Genomic DNA, 22,765 nt, shown 5'->3' on the forward strand with positions numbered 1-22,765 from the left:
TTCGCCCACCAGACACCCCCCGCTCCCCTGACCGCCCTCCTTCTCCTCCTCCCGCTCTGATCCCTGGCTTCTTCATTAATGAGCACATTTTCAGACCCTGGTGCGAGGTGACCGCAGCCGAGCACACGGACGGCCCCCATAGCAACCCCAGGCTTTGGGGAAGGCAGACAAACAAAACGGTTGCTGGAAAGAAATAAGAACCCACACAGACACTGAGTCTTACCAGACAGATTATTAGTTCTGCACTAAATTTGGCCCTCTACATTTCTGTCTCTTTCCATTCCTCCCACTTGCCAAGTACACCAGTCATCTGACAAATAACAAAGCATTATTATTAAAAAAATAAATTATTTTAATTGAATATTTGTTGATCACATCTATCAGATGAATGTATCACAAATTCCAGGCTGTAGGAGATGCAGGGAGTGTCTACAAATCGTCTTGGCAATCAAAACTTTATGGAGCAAAACATTACTCTCATTCTCCCCTCCCTTCTTCCATCCCATATCTTTATGCTATTTCAGCAACAAAATGTTGATAGGCTGTGATAGCCATCTGTCAGTACCGCTAGCAGCTGTTTTGTCCAACCCTCAAACTAGTGGTGAAGATGCTACTTGACTTTGATCTGTGGCAACCCAGCAGGCCACCTCATCCTTTCACGTGCAGAGGCATTAAGGCACTACTTCGGGCAGTTCAACTGCTAGCATGATCTCAGAGATCCATGACCTCCTCTGCCACGGTCTTCTCGTTGGACTCTACGTAGCGCTCCTGAACCCCAAGTGCTCTGGTGAGGAAGGTTAAGGCAAAATCCCTGTGACGCTGGTACAAACGCATTTTACACAGAGATCAAAGTATGCTGTCCCCGTGTGTGCTTTCAGACAGTGCCAGTAGCACAGACGTGACGTTTATGTAACATAGCATCAAGCATGACCAACGTGTATGCTGGAAATAAAGCATTCCTGTCACTTTTTACAATCACAAGTCAGCTTGTTGTTGGCAGGCTCTTGCTAGCCATGCACATTTATATAGCTTTTGTTCACCCTGAAGCAAAAGTGCTGTGCATCATGTCCAAAAACAAATCAACAAAATTGGTGCAAGCTATGTGTTCTGACAACACAGTAATCTTGCTTTGTTTTAGAAGCTAGTTATCTACTAGGCAGCAGAATAACGGTGCCTTCACTGATGAATGAGATGAACTTTTACACTGAACAAAACTGCTGCCTGTAACAGGCTGTATGCAGGGGACTACAATGACGGACTATAACCTGGTCTGGCACTTAAATGATGCTCTCTTAAATGTGCACTATTGGGTTAAACCTCTTTACACACACACAGTTTGCACACACAAAATCGGAAACGGGAGCATTTACTGCCTGAAATATCCGATTTTGTTTACCACGCCCAGAGTTATAGCGCTGGCCTGATTTGTCGCCTATTTACGCCGTTTCAACGGCACATGAATGGTTAGACCGAGAATTCTCGTCATGAAATTAAAATTCCACTGGAGCTCCAAGCGGATGTATACACGGAGCCTTACAACACTGTTTGCTACTGTACAGCTCTTCGAGTCACAGTAAAATGTCATTTTTGGTACATAGCTAATTAAGATACACCTATGGTGTGGGTGCTTGCGTTTCTTTAGGAATCCATCGTCTTGGTTTGTATAGAAATGGATATTAAGTGACACATACACGCAAGACGGCGGATATACGGGACCGACGGTAATAGGGGGAGTTCCGATACATGTGTGCACACAAAACATATGCACAATGAAAAGAAAAGAAAAACAACAAAATTATATGAAAGGATACGCATCAAACTGAAAGTCTGCTCCCACTGCTGCGGACATCATGGCCTGAAGGTTCCTCTCCTCCAGGTCCCCAAAGCAGTAGCCATTGGCTTTGTCCACTGTGCGCAAAACCTGGACCATACTCTCACGGTCCTGGACAGAGACAGGGGAGAGAATGCCAAATATTATACACTAAAACAGGCGACAGTGGCTCAGGAGGTAGGAGTCGTACAGCAACTGGAAGGTTGCCGGTTCGAGCCCAACTCCTCCTGATCCTGTCGAAGTGCCCTTGAGCAAGAAACTTAACCCCAGTGCTCCCAATGAACAGGTTGGCGCCTTGCATGGCAGCCTCCGCCATCAGTGTATGAGTTTGTGTGTGAATGGGTGAATGTGAGGCATGACACTGTAAAGCACTTTGGGTGCTCGGAGGAGTTGATTAAAGCGCTACATAAATGCAGTCCATTTACCATAAAACAGAACAGAAATATTAATGCAAAACCCTTCCAGGATATGACAGATCACTCTGACAAGAAGAAAACTATATAAAAAATGTATGACTAAGAGTGCACATACCGGTACTTACTTTAACACCCTCAGTGTGTTTGACATAGTTGAACAGATACGGATGCTAGTCTCTCAAAACACTCCTTGACTAGTCCACACACACCACCCACATACATACATAGCTGAGACATCCAAGTGAGACATGTCCTGAAATACATACTGCATGGATACTTAATGAAACAGCTGCATTGTACAAGGTCTCACCTGCACATTGAGGGGCACAAAGGACACTAGACTGTAGTCCTGAATCACCTCTGCCAGCTTCTCATTCAGATGGAGAAACTTCTTAAAGAATGGATCTGCTGCCAGATGATCCAGCAGGTAGGACAAGTCCATCACTTCTGTGTAGAAGTCTAGGTTGAAAGCTAGCAAAGGAAATGCAAGATTACATTTCAGTTAGTCCTGCATCCATGGATGTCATGATGTGAATGATGGAATACATGAAACGGTAGCTTAGTGGCTAAGGAGCTGGACTAGCATGCAGTAGCCTGAAACGATGTGTGTTCAAGTCCCGGCTTCCACTGTTGTGCCCTTGAGAAAGGCACTTCACCTCTGCTCTGGGGGACAATGGCCCTCATTATATAATTGACATAATAAGTTGCTTTGGATATAAGCGTCTGCTACATGAATAAATGGAATGAAACATGTATAGCAAGTGAAACCACTAACATACAAAAACGAAGGAGTTTTAAATGACAACAGGAGAAAATAGAGCTGATAAAAATCCTACATTGTCTTATGATCCAAAGCTCACCTAACTTTCCATACTGCTCAATCAGGTCCATCTTGGAGAGGATATTGACATGGGGAAGTTCCACGTGTAGCATAGTCGACAGGGATGTACAAAGCACAGATATGAACTTTGCTGGGTCTGCACAGTAATGAGAATCCACTAGGTGCACTGCTGTCAACTGGAAAAGGAGATAGAACAGGTCAGATGACAAAATAGGCCCACAGCATAATTTTCAGAACTGGTACATTTTCAGTAGAGCTACCCACCCTGAAGTTCCATTTGGATAGCTGAGAAAAGACGTTCTTCAACGCATTGTGGTGTGTGTATAGTTCTACTTGTCCAGGGCAATCGAAAAGAAAATAGCTGTCTTGGTGCTGCTTCAACCTGGCCTCAAGCCAGTCGAAATTTGTCTCTAAGTATTCCATGCAATATATAAGGCCTCCGTTTGGCCCCAATTTCAAGCCCTCCATCACATCATCAAGTGTTACTAGTTCTGAAATGTCCACATCGCATTGGTACGGCAAGCCCTCGTTGGCTGGATCTAAATTCACCACTACCACTTTGCGACCAAGACTTGTCAGAAACTCCTGCATTCCTCGGCAATAAGTTGTTTTACCCGAACCAGGGGGTCCGATAACCACCTGGCCGAAGTGTAGGGATGGCGCTGGACGAGCATTTTGTGATGGAGTGTTCATGATGGACAGTCGATGTGTCAGTCTGAAGGTGAATTGACGTTGACGTTACATTAAATATATTAAGAAACAGCACTGATTAATAATGTAACCAACCAATTTGGCTAGCTAACTAGACATTTGTTTCTGTAACACGATGCATGTGTGTAGCGTTAGTTAGGCTACCCAAGTCAAATTAGGACGATTAAGGTAATGTTAACAAGAGGACGAACAGCTCCGAAGAGACATTATAAACCCATTGATCCTTGACACGCGAAAGATTATCACATATCCTCAAACACGGAAACTATGTATTTTACTGTCTATGCTAATTCCCCGGTTCGCGCGGACTTCCCTTGTTGTTGAACAAGCTGACCCGGAAAATGTCTTACTTCCGGTTAAATATTCCTGACCTTGTCAAATTACAGGTTTCGGGGGCTATGATTTTTTCACATAGGTATATCCTTCATATAACTCACCTTATCTTTTAAAAATGTGTGTATTTTAGGCCACAGTATATTGTAGATGTGTCAATTGTTTTGCTCTCATTTGTGTGCTTCCATAGGCAAATACCCAAAATCTTAATTGCATGCAATAAGCCCTTCAAGTATGGAATATGAGACAGAGAGGGTTAAAGCTAGTAATCAAGGATCTTTGCTATAGAGCCGCCGAAGGGCAATAGTGGGAATTATTTTTTATTTCAGCTCTGGAACCAACTTTCGAATGACATCAAAAGTGCCCCAACTGTAGATCTAGACTTAAGACCAAACTGTGTTCAGATACTTTCTGATAGTTAAATGTACTTCTTGTTCATCGGATGCACTAGTTGACAGAGCACTCTTTGGGTGAGTAGGCTGCTGTTGTTCATTGTAGTACTGTCCCCGTCCTTAGTTGGACAAAGGGTGATTCTGTGAAGTAGACCTCCTGTTATTCTACAGAGACAGAACAAGCATAGTCTGCTGACTCTGCTCTATCGGACTTGGGCATTACTTTATAAAGTATATTTAAACTATTGCCCATTTCTGCTTTTATTTACTATTATTCTTTGCCTTTTTACATAAAGCACACTGAATTATCCCTGTGTATGACATGCACTATAGTAAACTTGTCTTGCCTTTTGTGTTTCCTCTAAATAGCTTTGTATTCCCTCACAATACATTTTGCATTCCCTCACAGTGCGTTTTGCATTCCCACGCAAGAGTTTTCTATTCCCTCAAAATACTTCTTACTTTATAAAGGAACCCAAAGTTTGTTGTGAGGTAACGCAAAAACATTTTGAGGGAATGCAAAACTATTGCGAGGGAACTCAATAGGAGCTCAAAAAAATAAATTCCCATCTCCAAAATAAATTTCCCTTTAGGGACATTCAAGTGATCCCCAAAGGATCATGATAAGATTTTTTTTACGAGGTGGGAATTTATTTTTTGCACTATTGCATTACCGCGCAATAGTTTTGTGTTCCTTGCAATACTCTTGACTTTGAATTTCATGTATTAAGACATTTTAATAGTAAAAAAAAAACAGCACATAATTACATTAAGACACTATCATAACATAATAATATTCTAAAACATTTTACTGATACAGTAAATGCACAAAAGTGAAAGAAATGTGTCTTCCAACAACATTTTTTCACTAAAATCTGTTTAACATCGTCATCTACTTGGTCCAATGCTGCCGCCTGGTTGCCATCCTTTGTACTTCATGCTGGAGGTCGGCTGGCGCCTCAAGAGACTGTCGCCCTTATCGATGTCTAGGGGCTTATCGTACACCGTGGAGATGTGAAAATCTTTTCTAGGTTTTTTAACAAAAGAGTTCAGTTTTTCTCCATGGTAACTATAAAGAAAGATTGATTAAAAAAGATAGTTAGATTTCTTTAAACATTCAATAAATTAAATGATAAAATCAGTTAAGGACAGCGCAAACATCAATGCTGTTCTTACCCAAAGCCACGCTTGCAGTTTGGATGCTGTCCCTCATTTTCCAGAGCGTCAGCCAAGCCAACCTGACTATGGCCCAACCGATCGCCTTCTCTCCAGCCCTGTTTCTCCATCACACGTCTCCCCACCCCCTGTGATAAAAAATAAATAAAAATACACACGCGTCACTTATTTGATGATCAATGGATTGCAAAGGACACAGTTGCCATGTCTGTCTTTGTTTAGCAAAGTTAATTCATTTGCAAGTACATGTTGTCTTTGCTTGCTATTCTAATGTAATAATGCTCAGATCAAGACACATGACTGACTAGAGGTGGGTGCTTAGATAAAATCATACGGTAGCATTACTCCTGGCTTTCCAGTAGGTGTCTCACTTGCCTTTTAGGTGTTCTAGTCAAGTCAAGTCAAGTCAAGTCAATTTGTATTTCTATAGCACATTTACAGACGGCTGAGCCACACCAAAGTGTTTCACAATAAAGTGCTTAAGCGCAAAAAAATAAAATACAAGACAATGACTGTAGGAGTTAAAATAATGCAAAAAGATAACATTTAAAAGGTAACCAGGGGACACTATGCACTAGCACTTAAAAAAGGAGGGGGAGGCAGTTCCAGAGACTGGGGGCTGCTACTGCAAAGGCTCTGTCCCCCTTGGTTTTTAGCCTGGTTCTGGGCACTTCCAACAGCAGTTGGTCAGCTGACCATAGTGCTCTGGAGGGGATGTGGTGATGGAGAAGATCAGACAGGAACGTGGGGGCCAGACCATGGAGGGAACTGTTAGTAGAAGTTTAAAATCGATATGGTAGCAGATGAGGAGTCGGGCGACTGAGTTCTGAACCAACTGCAGGCGGCAGAGCTGTGATTGATCAATGCCAGTGTATAGAGCGTTCTAGGACTAGGTGTTAGTTCAAAGCATTAAAATAAAATATGTTAGGAGATACACACGCCACATGTTGTAATATAGAGGGTCTCCTTCACAATAAAACATTTGAATGAATGCTAAACAAAACAACAACATAACTGCTCAACCATAGATCCTGAACACCAGGATGCAACAATGACAACAAAGCTGCCTCTCGTGAGCATTTCACTGGGGTTTTGAAGCACTCTTAAAACAAATATGTTGTCCCTATCTGGACATAGAGATGTGTCAAAAACAACACAAGTTTTGTTATTTTCAACACATTCGTTTTAAGAGTGCACTTTATAGTCCAGTCATTTTATGAAAAAAGGTTGAACAAATTGCAACAGAAGCAAACTTCACTGATTTTGTATCCTCAATATGTCCTGAGTAAGGGAAAAAAGCCCTGAAGAATCTCAATAGGGGAAAGTTTAGAAAAATACCTAAATATACCCTATTCATGCGCCTATTCAGTATTTTTCTCACGCGAATAGGGGAAAAAATGAACCTTCACATATCACCTTGAAAATTACTGAGTTGATTACTTACATCAAGACAAACAAAAAATGTAAATGTAAAATGTATTACAAGTTGAAATTGTTTGTTAACATGGGCAAACAGGGCATAATGTAATTACGTATAGCTCATTTGTATAAATTCCACAACGGAGCTAATAGTCCAGGCAAAGTAAGGTCTGACCCAAAACTAATTGCAACAGAATTTATTTAAACATTTTTATATTTCAATTGGTGATCTAAACACCACAGTAAAAGACCATGAAAATCCAGTTGGTGGAAATATGTTAAAATGAGGGGTTTTTTATCCATTATTCTTCAGAAAATACTGACAAAACTGTAATTAGAATGTTGTAGAATACACATTCTAAAGAATACCTGACCCCATCTAACTTAACATGGAATTTTAGAATCTTGCATTGTTGAGGAGCATTCTTTTATTTTCAAAGAGTGAAAATATTCCGTGATTTGGGAAAAGCCCGTAAAAGTTCTGGCAGGAAGCATGCATAAGGATGTAGATCCAGGAATGCACTAATATTTTGTTTGTAGTACCAGTTTGCAACAATTATTAGTTAACACTAAGTTGTAAACACTTCGGAAAAAAAAATATGCCAGGACTTTTACGGGCTTTTCCCAAATCACGGAAGTAACGTCGACGCAGCGGTATAGTAGTATCCATCAGGCAAGTGTTATTTAAATAAACTCCTGGTGCAAAGGACCCTAGGGTGAAATTACTCCGAACCATCGCTTTAAGCACCATGGGTTGGCACTTCTCACCTTGGTAAACTTCTCAAAGCTTCCAATGTGATGCTGGGAGCAGGACTCTTCTCTCAGCCCCTCTCTTAACCTCCTTTCCCGACGCATTTGCACATAATCCCGCGAGTCCATATCTCCTCCATCTGTGGACAGAGAAAAAATAATTCAGACATCAGCGAAATGGTCATTCAGAGATGATTTCATTTCTATAGAGTTGTCACCCGAAATGTATTTCAACATATTCTGCATTACCTTTGTCGTAGTAAACGCTCATGTCCACATCCCAGTCATCTGCAGTTTGCTCATCAAAATCTAAAAAAGGGGGAAAATGTTTTAGTACTTCAAAGCAAAGTCCATGGGGTCATTCTGTGTGAAATCACCCAATTTCAGCGCAATTTGGCAGGTGACCCTCTCCGAAAAAATCAGAAAAAAATCACAGGTGTTTGTAGACCAAATCCATGCATAGATCTTAAATAGTATATCTGTATAACTAATCGTTGCAAAACTACAGCCCTTTGAAAGTCATTTTAAGCATTGTGGTGAACAATCCTTTTTGTTCAACTTCCAGCATTATTGGCTCTTTTGGTATTTCACACACATTAGTGAAACTATGTGAATAGAAGTACATTTTCCTGTTGAATTAAAAAATCCAATCGGATCAGACGTATCTTGTATACTTTCCCCTCTGCAAAGCTCTGAAAATGGCTATAAATTCATAATGTGAAAAAACATCATCACATTTGAGGGCTTCTCATTCAAAAAGTATGTGACACAAATTCATCAGATTTTTTTCCTACACATATATGTATTATAAGGTCCTGTCCATGCATTAACTTTGGTTGTTATCATTTTCATATTTTCAGAGCATTTTTTTAAAATTGGGCTTGATTTTCAAAAAGCCTGTTTTCATCTTCTCATTTCACCACGTGGACAGTTAACAGGATTTTTTTTAATTTTACCATATATCATTCTGTATGTGAGGATCACTTGTTTACTGCACATATCCAATCTAAACACAGTTTATGGTTCATAGTTGAATTGGTCCAAATAATTATTGCAACATGAACAACATACTCATACATAAATCTTATTTAGAGAAAATAAACTGATCAAGTAAATTATACACACATAAGACTCATCATACATGCAGCAAGAGGATTTAGCATAATTACCATCTTTGTAATGAGTTTTCTACACCAGCTTCAACCTATCAGTGCATATGTGAGCACTTTAATAATTTTTAGCCAGCTGGTTAGGCAAAGTCTATATTCATCGTCATATGCTTGGGATGCAGTCCTCTGTGATACATAGACAAAGAGCATAAAGATGGAGATCAGTGCTTTAACAAACAATCAAACAATGGGTTTCTAAAATTCAGTTCATCAAGGTATTTCACTTGATGAAGATGACCATGTGTGTTTCCATCACAAGTATTCATAACAAGGTTTGAGGACTCGTGGATCCAAGAGGCATTTGTAAAAAGATGATAAATCTTCAGTATTGATTTTTCTGCATCTGACAATGCACTGGATTTTAGAAACCCCTTTTTACTTGAACCATATGAACCATAAACTGTGTGTTTAGATTGGATATGTGCAGCAAACAAGTGACTCTCTTACTCTTCTATTGACTTCCATTGCATTAAAAGAGCACCACATGTGGTGCAAAGTGGTACTGCAGATAAAGTACAAATTCAGTGGATTTATAGACAATATTTGTAAAAAATCTTATCTCAATGAAGAAACAGCAACAAGCCCAAATTTTGGGCAGATGATCTTCACATACAGAATGATATATGGAAAAATTAAAAAAAATCCTGTTAACTGTCCACGTGGTGAAATGAGAAGATGAAAACAGGCTTTTTGAAAATCAAGCCCAATTTAATAAAAATGCTCTGACAATATGATAATGTTAACAACCAAAGTTAATACATGGACATGACCTTATAATCCATACATGAGTGGGAAAAAATCTGATGAATTTGTGTCACATACTTTTTGAATGACAAGCCCTCAAAGGTGGTGATGTTTTTTCACATAATGAATTTATAGCCATTTTCAGAGCTTTGCAGAGGGGAAATTACACAAGATACACCTGATTTGATTGGATTGTTTAATTCAAAAGGAAAATGTACTTCTATTCACATAGTTTCACTAATGTGTGTGAAATACCAAAAGAGCCAATAATGTTGGAAGTTGAACAAAAAGGATTGTTCACCACGATGCTTAAAATGACTTGAAACTTCAAAGGGCTGTAGTTTTGGAACCATTAGTGATACAGATATATTATTTAAGATTTATGCATAGGTTTGGTTTACAAACACCTGTGATTTTTTTCAGATTTTTTGGGAGAGGGTGACCTGCCAGCCACTGGGTGATTTGACACGGAATGACCCCATGGCAAGGTGACTCCCAAGATAACATGGCATCCTGAGAGCTAAATATGGCACAAGCGATTATAATCAGCCAATATTATGTTGTTAACACCAAGATTGTGGTTGCCTTATTTAATAAAACACTGGAAATTGGCACCATATCTGTTCCACCTGGCACCATGTTACCTTGTTACAGCTCCAGGGAGTCTACCTTAATTACTTGTAAGGTTGAACTATAAACCTTGCTCATAGCACTGGAAAATTACTGCCCATTTATCGGTATTTCATCTGATGTCATTGTCACTCATGATTTCTTTCATACTATGATGTATACTAACAAAGTAAACTGAGCATAAAAATATATTTCCAAATACAGGTTATTCTAACACTTCTATACACACATACAATATACCTTTTTAAACAAAATACTTTTAATTAATTCTTTAAAGTTGAGCTGGCTCTTGAGCACAATAATTACATTACTTATAATTCTTCTTATGAGTACATGACAACAAACTACTTGAAATTGAACTTCAACTTGTATGACATAAATTCCCACACTAGACTTGAACACATATGCTAGAAAGCGAGCTAGCCATGGGGCTATAGCCCAGAGGTGTTTGAACCTTTTTTTATATATATGTATATACTTATATTTACTATATTTCTGCTGTAAGTGCATGTTGTGTGTGATGTCTGTATGCTACTGAGACCTTGAATTTCCCCTTGGGGATCAATAATGTATGTATGTATGTATGTATCTATCTATCTAATAAATGAGGTTTCCTTTGTGGGCGATATTTACTCTGCATACACTGACCATATTCACTTGCACATGGTGAGAGAGTTACCAAACAGATATACAGTAGCAGAAGCCTACCTCCCTCCTCCTCCTGCCAGTACTGGGCGTCTGTGTAGAAGACCAGGCCGGATCCTCCCTTCTCCCACTTGAGCTCAATCTCCTCCTCGTACAGCCTCTCCTTGCTGCGCTCCTGACTGGTCACATCCTCATGCAGAGCCTCGTGCCTTTCCCACTCCTCACAACGATCATCATCCTGCACCATGCACACACACACGCACACACACACAGATTTATATACACATTTTACCATACAAAGAAGTTGGTAGAACTCTAAATCCTTGAATATTCTATGTCTGCTACATCCTTGTATAGAATTACACTTCGGTAGACGCGATGCACAGACATAGAAGTATTGCTGATACAGATGATCATCTTATAATCAAACTATCTGTTGACACTGGTAACAACAATTAATGCTTAAGGTTAAGGTTTGGATTTGGTTACAGTGATGTTCAGTAATTGTTCAACAACAATTTTACATACTGAACTTGAATCTTAACAGATGATCTGTTGGTCTCTGTGGGTGGACTATCCAAGTTAAGAGTCTATATATCTAGTGGTTTTAACATTATGAATATTATGAGGAGAATTAAACACCCCATGTAAGATACTGCATTTTTAGTACTGAAGGTGCGGTGAAGAGTTTGGGCCTAACACTAGTGTTCACAAGACAGGCATGTAAAAAGACCAACAATAGCCAAGTTGGCACCGATAAAGTTGATAAGATGCATAGCCATTCAAATGTAAGGACTTGGCTATCTGTAGTGAGCACTATGCAACATTTTAAGATGCATAAGATGCATATCCATTCTAATGTAGGGACTTTTTAGTCCTGGAAGCCACTCACATCATCAGCATCAGACTGAGCAGCATCCTCCTCTTCCTCCTCTGGCTCAGGTTCCTCCTCTCTCTGCAGGGTGCTCATGGAACCCTGAGGAGCCCCGCCTCCAACCAGAGGAGGAGGCACTTTCCCAGGACCACAGATCTCGTGACCTCTCGCGGTGAACACGCTCTCTTCCGTGGGGTTGGAGATCATCTCACCGGAGCCCTGGTAGTGGTAGGGCACGTTGCCGTAGCGTCGGCTGGAGCCCGTCTTGGGGAAGATGAGGCCAAGCTTGCGGATGAGGCGTGGCGGCAGGCGACAGGACTGGATGAGCTGTAGAAAGACGCTGACTGGTGTGCCCACATTACCGGCAGGCATCAGGGAGGGAGGGTTAAGCTCAGGCATCGCCTTCAAGTCGGCTTCGGTAAAGTTTTCGCTCAGGGCCACTCGGCGCCGCTGCTCCGCCTTTGTCTTATATGGAAAGGTGTCATCACCTAAGGTCAAAGAGAATACTGATGCTTCAGTCACGTTGGTAAACTTAAGGTGATGATACATGGGGAAACAGGCAATGTTGCTGGGCAATCATTTAACCAGTTCCATTTATTCTAATTGGATGATCATGACAATATGCCTACTGATGATTAAAGTTCTCCAGAAAATAAATTGTTGTCCAATATCAATGGGAACATGCCAGAACCACAATAATGCGAAACATTGCCTAGCAACATCGCTCAAAAAGTTGCCCCATGAATCATCAGCATGGGGCATCAAGCAACAGGACTATGTTAACAGTAATAATTTGATTATTGGATTGTTTGAAGGTTGCAGTGTAGATTGTGGTTCGCTTGTATTGAGTAACTCCTGGCCTCTGCTACACACACGTACACACATATGATACCGCTAGGTCTGACAGCGCATTCCATTGTAGGCTACAATTATTTGTGACGAAACTTGTCTAGCATTCTAGTTGTATTGAAATGCAGATGCAAAGCTAGAGCGTTTCATCTGATTCACATGATACAGAGTTACCAAGTGCTTAGTTGTTGCTCTCCACATTTAAAGTGTAACAATGTAACCACACCACGAATAACGTCCGAATCAGGCCCTCACCACTCTGAGGCGAAACTCGTACTCTTCTAATGACACAACACTTTGCAAGCCAGTTTCCCTTTGAATCGATCCACTGGTTTCCTGAGTACATTTTAACGAACCGGTGTGTGTCCTTGGCGTGCACTGACACCACACAACAACACAATTTCACATTTTTCACGGCTTTGGCCGCACTTTGGGGATCTTCCGTCGTCGGGCTATTCTCATCATCCTCGTTGTTAATGATCTGTGGTGTCGCTTCTGTCTCAGACTCTTGAGTTTTCCGTTCATTGACGGAACTTGCGGTCTCTTTTTGGATCTCTGGTCGATGACGGTAGTGAAAACAAATGAATCCGCCACTTTCGATAAATTGACTAAAGTAGTTTCGGAGGTCAGCGGATCTAAATTTCACTGGGATGTTTGTAACGGCAAAGTAGACAGGCTCTGCACAATCCGCCATACTTGTTTACGTTCTTGAATCGTCATAGAGTAAACGTTATTTAACTTCCGGTTTTCTGAACCAATAGTGTTTGAGGCACTGAAGAACAGGATGAATTTAGTCAGATTTTATGAATTCGGGTTCTCCCCTGTATATAATCTAATAGGCTAGAACTACTAGTTGATGAAAATGATTTTTTTATCCAACACTATCTAACTGCCCTTTTCAAGTATGTAGCCTAAATTAGAACTACATTGTGTGAAATAACATAGGCTCAGAGACACTAGAAAAATATCAGTTGGTAGCACCACACATAGGTTAGGCATTTTCAGACATTTTTGAAGATCTAATATTATATTTTTAACAGCCTTGATATCTAATGTGATTAACAACACAATCATGGGGGCTGTCCCTAATATTCCCAGATGGCATGAACAGACCATATTTATAGGCCTATAGTCTATGACTGACACCGGCATAATTAGGGATCCTATGGGAACTATTGGGCCATTTGAAAGAGCAGAATACCACTTGTTACGAGGTTCATTGGACTTTATGCAGCATTGCACAGATTTGGTTGAATGTGATGCATGCTGGACTTTTGTACAATGCAAACATGCATTGTGTGATGTCCAGCATGCATCGCATTCAGCCAAATCTGCGCAGCGCTGCATGAAGTCGAATGAGCTTACAGCACAACAATGTATCCTTAAATGGCAAATTAAGAAACCTTGTCCTTTGCTCCCTAAACTCACACACTAGCTCTAAACCTAAAACAATTAAACCATTGTGCCTTTTTTAATGCACTTACATTTTAAAGGCTGCATAATGCAGAGCAAAGGACAACAAATAACTGGGGTTAGGAAAAGGTTACAAGCAGTGAATGACAGCAATAAGAGCAGACATTATGGCCAAAAAAAAGAAAAAAGAAATCACTCAGTAGAATAAACAGTTCTCATCACTGTTCTCATCACTGTCGGCATTTAATATGCTGTTTGGAGCATCCTGGAACTTTTAAACTTTTTATGCTATGTAGGAATGTCTTTTCATTTTAAAATACAATTAGAAGCTAAGGACCATAAAAAGGTGTCCAGAACATCTTAACATAATCTCCAGACATCATATTCTTTTATGAAAACAGGTTACAAGAGTTCACCAACCTGAAAAAGACTCTCAACTGTCATTTATCTCCACATAACTTTCAGATTGACTGTAATAAACAGCATATAAAAGTAACTCGCGGAGGCAGTACAGTACCTCTTGTCATTTGACATGCCTTACAAACTCTTATCATGGATTTCTCTGACAGTGAGTTCTTTGAAATGATTCTTGTGAAATATGCCCTGGCCATGGCATTTTGAAATGAAAAATTTCGGGAGTGTCAATTCTGGAGTGTCAAGAGATATGAATTGGGGAAAAGCATTAAAATCATTATCAAATAATTATCAAATGATCATTATTATAAAAAAAAGAAAGTAATGGCTGGTATGTCAAAAAGAGTACTAAGATATATCTTTACATCAGTTCATATCTCAAAACTTATTACAACACCAGGGTCTATAGATACTACTGAGGAACTTGTGGAAGCTCTCTGGTCATGGTTTAGATTGGGAGGGAGCTAATAGAGTGACAACATGGCATTAGAGTAACCCCTGTGTCCTCTGTTACACTGGCCTATTGGTCAAGGTCAGCCAGAGCTACGTCTGAGGAATCCAGTGTGAACAGTACAGTATGCTGGGTGACTGTTGTGCAGGTCAGTGACACCCAGGAGCTACACAGGCTCGGATAACTCAACTGTGGAAAACATTACCGTAAACTGAAGTATTTGGAAAGGGAGTGGTCTTACAAACACAAAGTGATATAGAGCAAAACAAATTAGCATTGAAGAAAAAAAAATTGTGTTCATGTTCTCGACCAAAAAAAAAATCCTCTGAAATACAAAATATGAGAGAGAGTTATACAACGAAGAAAAATACAATAGTTTAAGGAGTAACATGTGCAAGACAGGCTTCCGTTGGGGTATTTTCTCTGCAGTTAACCGCAAGTGAACCCTGTCATTTGCGCAGCATGAAGGCGAGGTTTTTATTTTTATTATCGACTGCTTGATAAGCAGCTGTCCTCGGTGTCTGTCTCAGACTTCTCCTTACTCAATAAAACCTCCGCCCTTATCAGATTCACTCATAACCCAGAACCTTCCATGAAAGTAACATCCACTGAGCCTTCTAATACATGGTAGACCATAGACAGGTCTCCTGATTGATCATTATTGTCCATGTTCTGATCAAACTCCCTGCCTAACTTCATCAATACCTCTCTTTCTCTCTTAAAGTTGCATAGGAAGTCCCCTATTTGTCCATTTGCAAAATACTTGGTACCCATTTAGCACTAATAAGGGGACACTCAATTGGTATTAAACCAATCAAAATGGGCATGCTCATTGGAATTAAAGCTTAATTTACGTTCTGAAATGTCCTGAAATCTGTCACCGCTTTATAGAGGTGACTAAAACTGTGAACAAATGAGACCTTGATTCATCTATGACTGGGTAATTTCCTATTACACTAATGTCCTATAGGATTACTCTGTATGCCCTGTTTATGACTGGATGACCTTGAGCTCCCACAGCAATTTGAACAGGTGGACAGGAAGAACAATGAGCTAATGTTTCAGACAAGAAACAAGGAAAAAAATGAGTCAGAAACTTTCTAATGTGCAATAAATGTGCTTACATTTCATAAGGATTCATTCATAACATCATCAACTTAATGTATAAGGCAAATTAAAGTTTGTCAAGAAAAAACATTTTAAAGTTTTACAGTTTTACTGGTTATGTGTCTTTTATTAGAAATTGCATAGCCCTCTATGACACAAGACTATTTCATAATTATGTCAGTTCAGAAAATATTCAACACATTTCATTCTTGATTAGCCTTACATCTTACAATTTGTCCTACAACAGTTTGGATTGGTTTGAAATTAAGTGCTTAAGCTAAACATGTGAATAATTCTCTGTGATCATGCTGAGTTATTCATTCAACCTTTATTTATTCTCGAGGAGGGTCATTGAGGGAAGCCCTCATTTTCAATGAAGCCGAGATTACAGAAACAATGAAGTATGAAGAGTGAATGGACATTTTTGAGGAATCGCAAACATACACAAGAGAGGCGTTAAATTCCTTGGGCAGGACAGTGGATCTCAAAGTGGGGTCTGGGGGTCTGTGACCCCTTGCCAAAATACTTTATAGGTGTATTTTGTATTTTCAGCATCAATGGGGCGGCAGTGGCTCAGGAGGTAGAGGAGTCGTCCAGCAGCTGGAAGGTTGTCAGTTCAAGCCCAACTCCTCCTGACCTTGTCGAAGTGTCCTTGAGCAAGACACTTAACCCCAGTGCTCCCAATGAGCAGGTTGGCGCCTTGCATGGCAGTCTCAGTCATCGATGGGTGAATGTGAGGCATGACATTGTAAAGCGCTTTGAGTGCTCTGAGGAGTCGAAACGCGATATATAAATGCGATCCATTTTGTAGTTTAAAAATACTGCTGAATATTTTTGGTAAAACCAATAGCCTACTTTTGGTGATGTGATGATATCATAAAAGTGCAAAACAATGAATGTAGCCTCTGACTGGTGCTAATTTACCCAGACTAATTGTGATCATAATATTGAGATTTAGGAAGATGATCCAGTGCAGAATGAGTAACTTGAAGGTTGCTCACACACACAATACACTCCCTCTCATACCAACCTCAAGTTTCTTGAGAACTTTAATGATCAGTTTCTTGAGAACTTTAATCATCCAATCGGAACACATGGAACCGATTCTGTGGTTGGCCTGCAACATTAATCTAGGCATGCATTGACAATGTCAGAGACTTTGTACTGCTTGACACGTTCAGTTGTGACTTTTTTAATGTGCATCTCTGATACAGTATTTAAACTATGTAACAGGCATAGTTGTCCTGCTGACTTATGCTGGTTATGGCATATCTCGTAGGCAGAGAAAAGCTGTTGCTCTCAAACACTGTACACTTAATCAGAGTCAGTATGATGAGGGAATAGATTAACTAGACAGATATGGAAGGTTTACAAAGTGATATCATGCTCACTTTAAACACTATTTGAGTACTTTCAAAATACAAAAATACAGTATTTTATTTTGATATATGGTGTCGCTAATGCATTTTGTAGTTTATTTTGATACACTTAAAATTAGGGTAATTGATGTTTTATTTTAAATACATCCCCATCCCTACCAACAGCTAGCAGCCAGGCAGCTACAGTGCTTCACTCTAGATAGATAGATAGATAGATAAATACTTTATTGATCCCCAAGGGGAAATTCAAGGTCTCAGTACAGACATCACACACAACATGCACTTACAGTAAAAAAAAAGTAATATACTGTACATATAAAAACTCCACTGTACAATAGAGACAGTAGAAGATAAACATGATACTAAAATACTAAATACTATATAAACTAAATCAAATATCAACATAGTGTGTTTAAGGATGATCAAGCATGACAGGGCAGAGACTGAGCCTGTAATTCAGTGTGCATTGTAAGGTGCTCTATGAGAGTGAGTGTCATGGTGATGGTGCAAATAAGTAAGTCCAACAGTGCAAGAATAAAGTCTAGAGACCAGCATAAAATAAGTATGGACATATAAGAGAATAATGTATAATGTAGACAAGGTAATATAAAAAACTATATCAGTGCAAGAATAGGTTGAGGTAATAGGGTTACAGCCTCTAGGGGCATTTTTAAAATCAGTACCGACATAGGGTACTCAGTGATTTTGAGAAACAGAGATCTATGTGAAAAATGGCCAGAGTTTTCCTGTCAGGAGGGGGGTTTACCGAACACACATATATAGGCCTATACTGCACGGCTATGTACCAGCTAGATACCATTACACTCAACACCAACTGCACGCTGTGCAGAAGCACAACTGAAAAAAACCTGACTTCGTTTGGGAGGGCAAGACACAATGCTTGGGTGGGCTTAGCCCACCATGGCCCCTGCCTAGAGCCAGCCCTGAACCTGGCCACTTCAGAGAATACAAATGGCATATGCTTATTTGTTATGATTATGAGGTGGTCCTCGGAAAAAAATCTTCCCCACAATGGGGTAGTTTGAAAACTATATAGGGGATTTCCCACATTGGCCAATCAACAATCAAGCCTATTTCACAGCATGACGCAAAGTTCAACTTCAATGCATGCTATCCTGGATCCGTAAAGCTAAAGCTAATTTTATACCACACATTGTATGACAAAATGAGTCCTAATTTCAATGCTTAGGGATGGAATAAGCATGGATTACAAAATAAAATAAATAAATACGGTACCCTAAATAAAAAAAAAATACATTGACACAGCATCTTCCCATACTCTTTGATTGTGAAAGTGTATATGACTGTTATTTTAGCATGATACCTTCTTCTATATAAAGATAAATCAAATCTGCTACTTGCAGGTCTCTTCCCGTCCAATAAAGCCATTTGCTTATCAGATTCAAGCCTCTGTGCTAGGCACAGAAAAGATAAGAAACCAGGGCACCATATGTGTGATCATAAAAATGTGAAAAACAAGTTATTTAATACCTTGATGAATCAATGCAAGCATTTATCAGTTCATTAGTGTGGAAACATAGAAAAGAATAATCTCATATGAGTAGTGTCTGTTTTCCCATTCTAACATCAAAATGTGTAAATTGTTAATAGACATTGTAAATAGACCCTGTACGCTACTTTTAAGACTCAACCTTGTATTGTATATGAAGACTCAACCTTGTATTATATTTATTTAACATGTTTTGATGAAAATCAAACTATGGCACTTTGCATTTAATTACTTCTATTGAGAGCTAACCGCATGTTTAACCTGTACAGAACTTGTTCAGGTCCACTTAGCAAAGCAGTGGAGTCTATGTCTTCATGTTTTGTCTTCAAAAACATGATGCTTCATAGCACTGAATAGGTTTGAGATGTCAGCCATGGTTTGGATTTATGATTGGGGCAACAACACAATTAGGTGACATAACTAAACCACCACAGTGTATCATTTATGTAGGCTAATTGGCTGACTGGAATAGTTGGCGTAATTAAAAAGTACTATATTCTAAACAAATTTGTAATTTACTTAGACACATTACTTTATGGATCTAGGCCTTCTTAAATTCCATGACTAAATGTGAGGCTAAGGCTATAGAACTAACAAAACTATCAATAGCTCATTATTTCTGAGTAGTGTCAACAGGCACCATCTCGGAAAGATTAGATGAGTTCGTTGACCCAGGACTTTGTTTGTTTTGGCTTCCCGCCAGGTGCAAGGTGTGAGCTGGCTGTAGTCACTGTAGCAATTTAATTATAGTCACAGTCCTTGGTAGCTTGGTACTGCCTGCGGGGATGACCAAGAGGATGATATAGAACTAACCTCACCCCCGCCCTGGAGCAAGACCATCTGGCAATGGGCATTCATTGAGAAACTCTTATCACTCTTGAACGAAATTAATGGTTAAACAACGAGTTGTTTTTCTGAGAGTGAGATTACTATTTGAGGTCAATGTTCACAACTCACGACTATAAATTGGCCTGGTGTATTGGAAAACGACAGTTTGAAGCAGGTGCGTAACTGCCAGTCCAACAAAGAGAATTCCCCCTTGACCAAAACGGTCGGTGGTGTAGGCTACGTTGTTTGTTAAGTATTTGATGCAGAGTTTTTGTTATTTTTCGCTTCAAAGGAATGGAGTACGAGTGCTATTGCACAGAGGACAACATACAGCCAAATGCTATTCTTTTTAACATCCTCAGCCGGACGGATAATGAGCCTGTTGACAACAACCTGAACTACATATTTGCGCCGCGCAGATGTCACTGCGAGATGCGAAGGACAGTGTGTTTGAAAACACCCGGCGAGACCTGTAAAACGGCCTCGGACGTGCTAGTCAAAACAATCAACTTCATGAAGAGTTTGCCAGCTTTCCATCAGCTTCCACCAAAGGATCAAGTTGCACTCCTCCGGAGTTGCTGGGCGCCATTGTTCATTCTTGGTTTGGCTCAAGAGAGGGTGAGCTTCGAAGTTACAGATACCCCCGCTGCCAGCATGCTGAAACGAATCCTGCTCAACTGTCACGAAAACACAAGCATGCAGATGGAGCAGCCCACTCTGGCTGGGGTTAACACGCTCAAGTCCTGCCTGAAGAAATTCTGGAGTCTCGATCTGAGTCCAAAGGAGTATGCTTACCTGAAAGGCACCATGATATTTAATCCTGGTATGTATCCTCATTCCACACTCATTCACTGATTGTCAGCTCACTCAGATCTAAATACTATCAAAACGAATTTAATGAGTTGATGACATACTGTCCCAACTAGAAGTAAATGCAATCCGGTATACAAGTATGGCTGTCTTTTTTTCTTGACTGACTGGTCTTTTGGTTGTCTCTTAAAACAGATGTTCCTGACCTGAAAGCCACCCTGTTCATTGAGGGCTTACAACAGCAGGCCCAGCACGCATTGAGAGAAGTCCTTCTTCCACTTCATCCCAACGACAGGGGACGCTTCGCTCGCATCCTCTTGACGGCCTCCTCTCTGAACGCCATCACCCCCAGCCTCATCACAGAACTCTTCTTCAGGCCCGTGATTGGCCAGACAGACCTTCTAGAACTGTTAACCGAAATGCTTTTCAGCAAATAGCTGCTTTGTTTCTTTTCTTTCTTACAAGAGCATTTTGTTTTCTTTTGTAACAAATGTCTCAATTTTCTGAGACACAACAATGAGCACTGTTATTTTGTGTGCTTCACTTGAAGGCATGTTGGATGCACAGACAGGACTTTTCTTTAGTAAAAGAAAGTTGAATTTGCTTAACCCGTAACATCTACAAATCTACAAATACATATTTAAAATTGTTTACAGTCACCGGACAAACAGGAATTTTACCAGGTTACATGTAAACATTTTACAAGTTACATGCTTTTTTATGTTCAGTATTGTCCCACAGAGATTTTCATCAATATGGAACTTGAACTAGTTAGGAAGACATTGGTGTTCCAACTGTGCATGAAGTCTAAATAGCCTATGTGAGATTCCAGTATCCAAATTGTTTTGGAATAAACTATATTTTTTTATTGTAATCTTTAATGTGTGTTTTGGCAAACTGGCAAGACCAAATAAGCGTAACTAATATTTCAAATAGCTATGAACATCATTTTCCTGATAATGTGTACAAATAATAATTCACGACACACACATGGAAATAATTGAGAAAAAATCATAAAAAAGAACTATCACTAAATTAATAGAAAATTAGGGTTTTTCCAAGAGCATTTCAACAACTCAAACTACCATTTAGGCAGACCCACCACCCAAAGCATTCATTAACAATTCCAAATTTGTCTATGGGTCAATTATATGGAAATATAGTCATTATTTAGATACATCAGGTGATAGGCCTAAAAGATTGAAGTAAAAGCCCAAAAGACATTCAGATGTATTTCATAATGATATCCCCAGAATGAAACCTTTTGACTCCTGATCCACGGGCAACCCTCAGTGTGTCAGACATGACATCAGCGGCACCCAGGTGGACTTTGAAAGGGCTTTGTCAATGTAGAATCAGCGGGTGTGTGGCACCAGTTGCGCCGGCGGTGATTATTCAGGGTGATTGGCCCCTCCACCTCCCCCCACGTGGTGTCGGTGCGGGTTGAACAACCTGCCGGCTGCCGACCGTCCGACTCAGTGAGGGGGCTTCCTGACGTGACCTCCAGACGACTTGCACAAATTGCATCACTCAGCTCTTCCTGAGTCCTGCTCAAAATGCAACAGCTGAAAAACAAGCTTCCCCCTCACCTAGGTCATCCGATCCTTTAGGGCTTTGTCAAGCAGGTTATTTGACGGACAGGGACTTACAATTACAACGTCTTACTCTCTCTGTCTCCGCACGCACTCACGCACGCACGCACGCACGCACGCACGCACGCACACACACACACACACACACATAAAGCATAAGCATTAATTCTTTAAGATATTATGGCATGACAGGTTTTTAGAGTGGCACTGTAATGATGTTGGCAACAACAATATTTTTTTGTTCAACTGGAAACACTACATGCTTTGCCTGGAAAATCAGGACCGCAGGCATATGGGTTCCAAGTACAACTCATGAGCACCTCTTTTCTCAGAACAAGCACAAACTTGCAAATGCTACAAGGCAAGCTTTGTTTAGGAGACCAGCAAGCAGAACAGTTGCACCTCCCTATGAGCACGAGGTGAGGTAGATCAACTCCATTAAATCAAGTTCTGCTTGTCA

At 40.1% G+C, this 22,765-nt stretch overlaps 3 protein-coding genes across 3 annotated transcripts; 1 reads left to right on the plus strand and 2 right to left on the minus strand.

The window, feature by feature from the left end:
• Positions 1-334: 334 nt before the first annotated feature.
• Positions 335-4,141, minus strand: gpn2 (GPN-loop GTPase 2). The gene is made up of 5 exons (XM_076280558.1): positions 3,353-4,141; positions 3,108-3,264; positions 2,558-2,718; positions 1,812-1,942; positions 335-784 (listed from the first exon to the last, which is right to left on the minus strand). Exons 1-5 carry the CDS (start codon positions 3,779-3,781, stop codon positions 712-714), a joined length of 951 nt encoding a protein of 316 aa, XP_076136673.1. The 5' UTR covers positions 3,782-4,141; the 3' UTR covers positions 335-711.
• A 1,106-nt stretch (positions 4,142-5,247) lies between these two features.
• On the minus strand, positions 5,248-13,479 carry gpatch3 (G patch domain containing 3). Its single transcript, XM_076280559.1, has 7 exons — positions 13,036-13,479; positions 11,950-12,419; positions 11,121-11,295; positions 8,119-8,178; positions 7,888-8,009; positions 5,701-5,828; positions 5,248-5,593 (listed from the first exon to the last, which is right to left on the minus strand). The coding sequence occupies exons 1-7, from the start codon at positions 13,472-13,474 to the stop codon at positions 5,413-5,415; spliced, it is 1,575 nt and encodes a 524-aa protein (XP_076136674.1). The 5' UTR covers positions 13,475-13,479; the 3' UTR covers positions 5,248-5,412.
• A 5,960-nt stretch (positions 13,480-19,439) lies between these two features.
• Positions 19,440-21,594, plus strand: nr0b2a (nuclear receptor subfamily 0, group B, member 2a). Its single transcript, XM_076280562.1, has 2 exons — positions 19,440-20,726; positions 20,909-21,594. The coding sequence occupies exons 1-2, from the start codon at positions 20,198-20,200 to the stop codon at positions 21,148-21,150; spliced, it is 771 nt and encodes a 256-aa protein (XP_076136677.1). The 5' UTR covers positions 19,440-20,197; the 3' UTR covers positions 21,151-21,594.
• The last annotated feature ends 1,171 nt before the right edge of the window (positions 21,595-22,765 follow it).

Source organism: Alosa pseudoharengus, unplaced genomic scaffold (genome assembly GCF_046254945.1).
Source record: "Alosa pseudoharengus isolate Yale_2024_CS ecotype anadromous, Long Island Sound unplaced genomic scaffold, YU_APseudo_1.1 YU_APseudo_1.1_scf_12, whole genome shotgun sequence".
Classification (NCBI taxonomy): Eukaryota; Metazoa; Chordata; class Actinopteri; order Clupeiformes; family Clupeidae; genus Alosa; species Alosa pseudoharengus.

Coding starts and splice junctions, on each gene's coding strand:
- gpn2 (XM_076280558.1), bottom strand. CDS start 3,781: ATGAACACTCCATCACAAAATGCTCGTCCAGCGCCATCCCTACACTTC. Junction 3,265..3,352: donor TATCCAAATGGAACTTCAGG/GTGGGTAGCTCT, acceptor CTCCTTTTCCAG/TTGACAGCAGTGCACCTAGT. Junction 785..1,811: donor GCAGACTTTCAGTTTGATGC/GTATCCTTTCAT, acceptor CTTCCTCACCAG/AGCACTTGGGGTTCAGGAGC.
- gpatch3 (XM_076280559.1), bottom strand. CDS start 13,474: ATGGCGGATTGTGCAGAGCCTGTCTACTTTGCCGTTACAAACATCCCA. Junction 11,296..11,949: donor CTCAGTCTGATGCTGATGAT/GTGAGTGGCTTC, acceptor TGCATGGTGCAG/GATGATGATCGTTGTGAGGA. Junction 5,594..5,700: donor AACTGCAAGCGTGGCTTTGG/GTAAGAACAGCA, acceptor CTTTCTTTATAG/TTACCATGGAGAAAAACTGA.
- nr0b2a (XM_076280562.1), top strand. CDS start 20,198: ATGGAGTACGAGTGCTATTGCACAGAGGACAACATACAGCCAAATGCT. Junction 20,727..20,908: donor CACCATGATATTTAATCCTG/GTATGTATCCTC, acceptor CTCTTAAAACAG/ATGTTCCTGACCTGAAAGCC.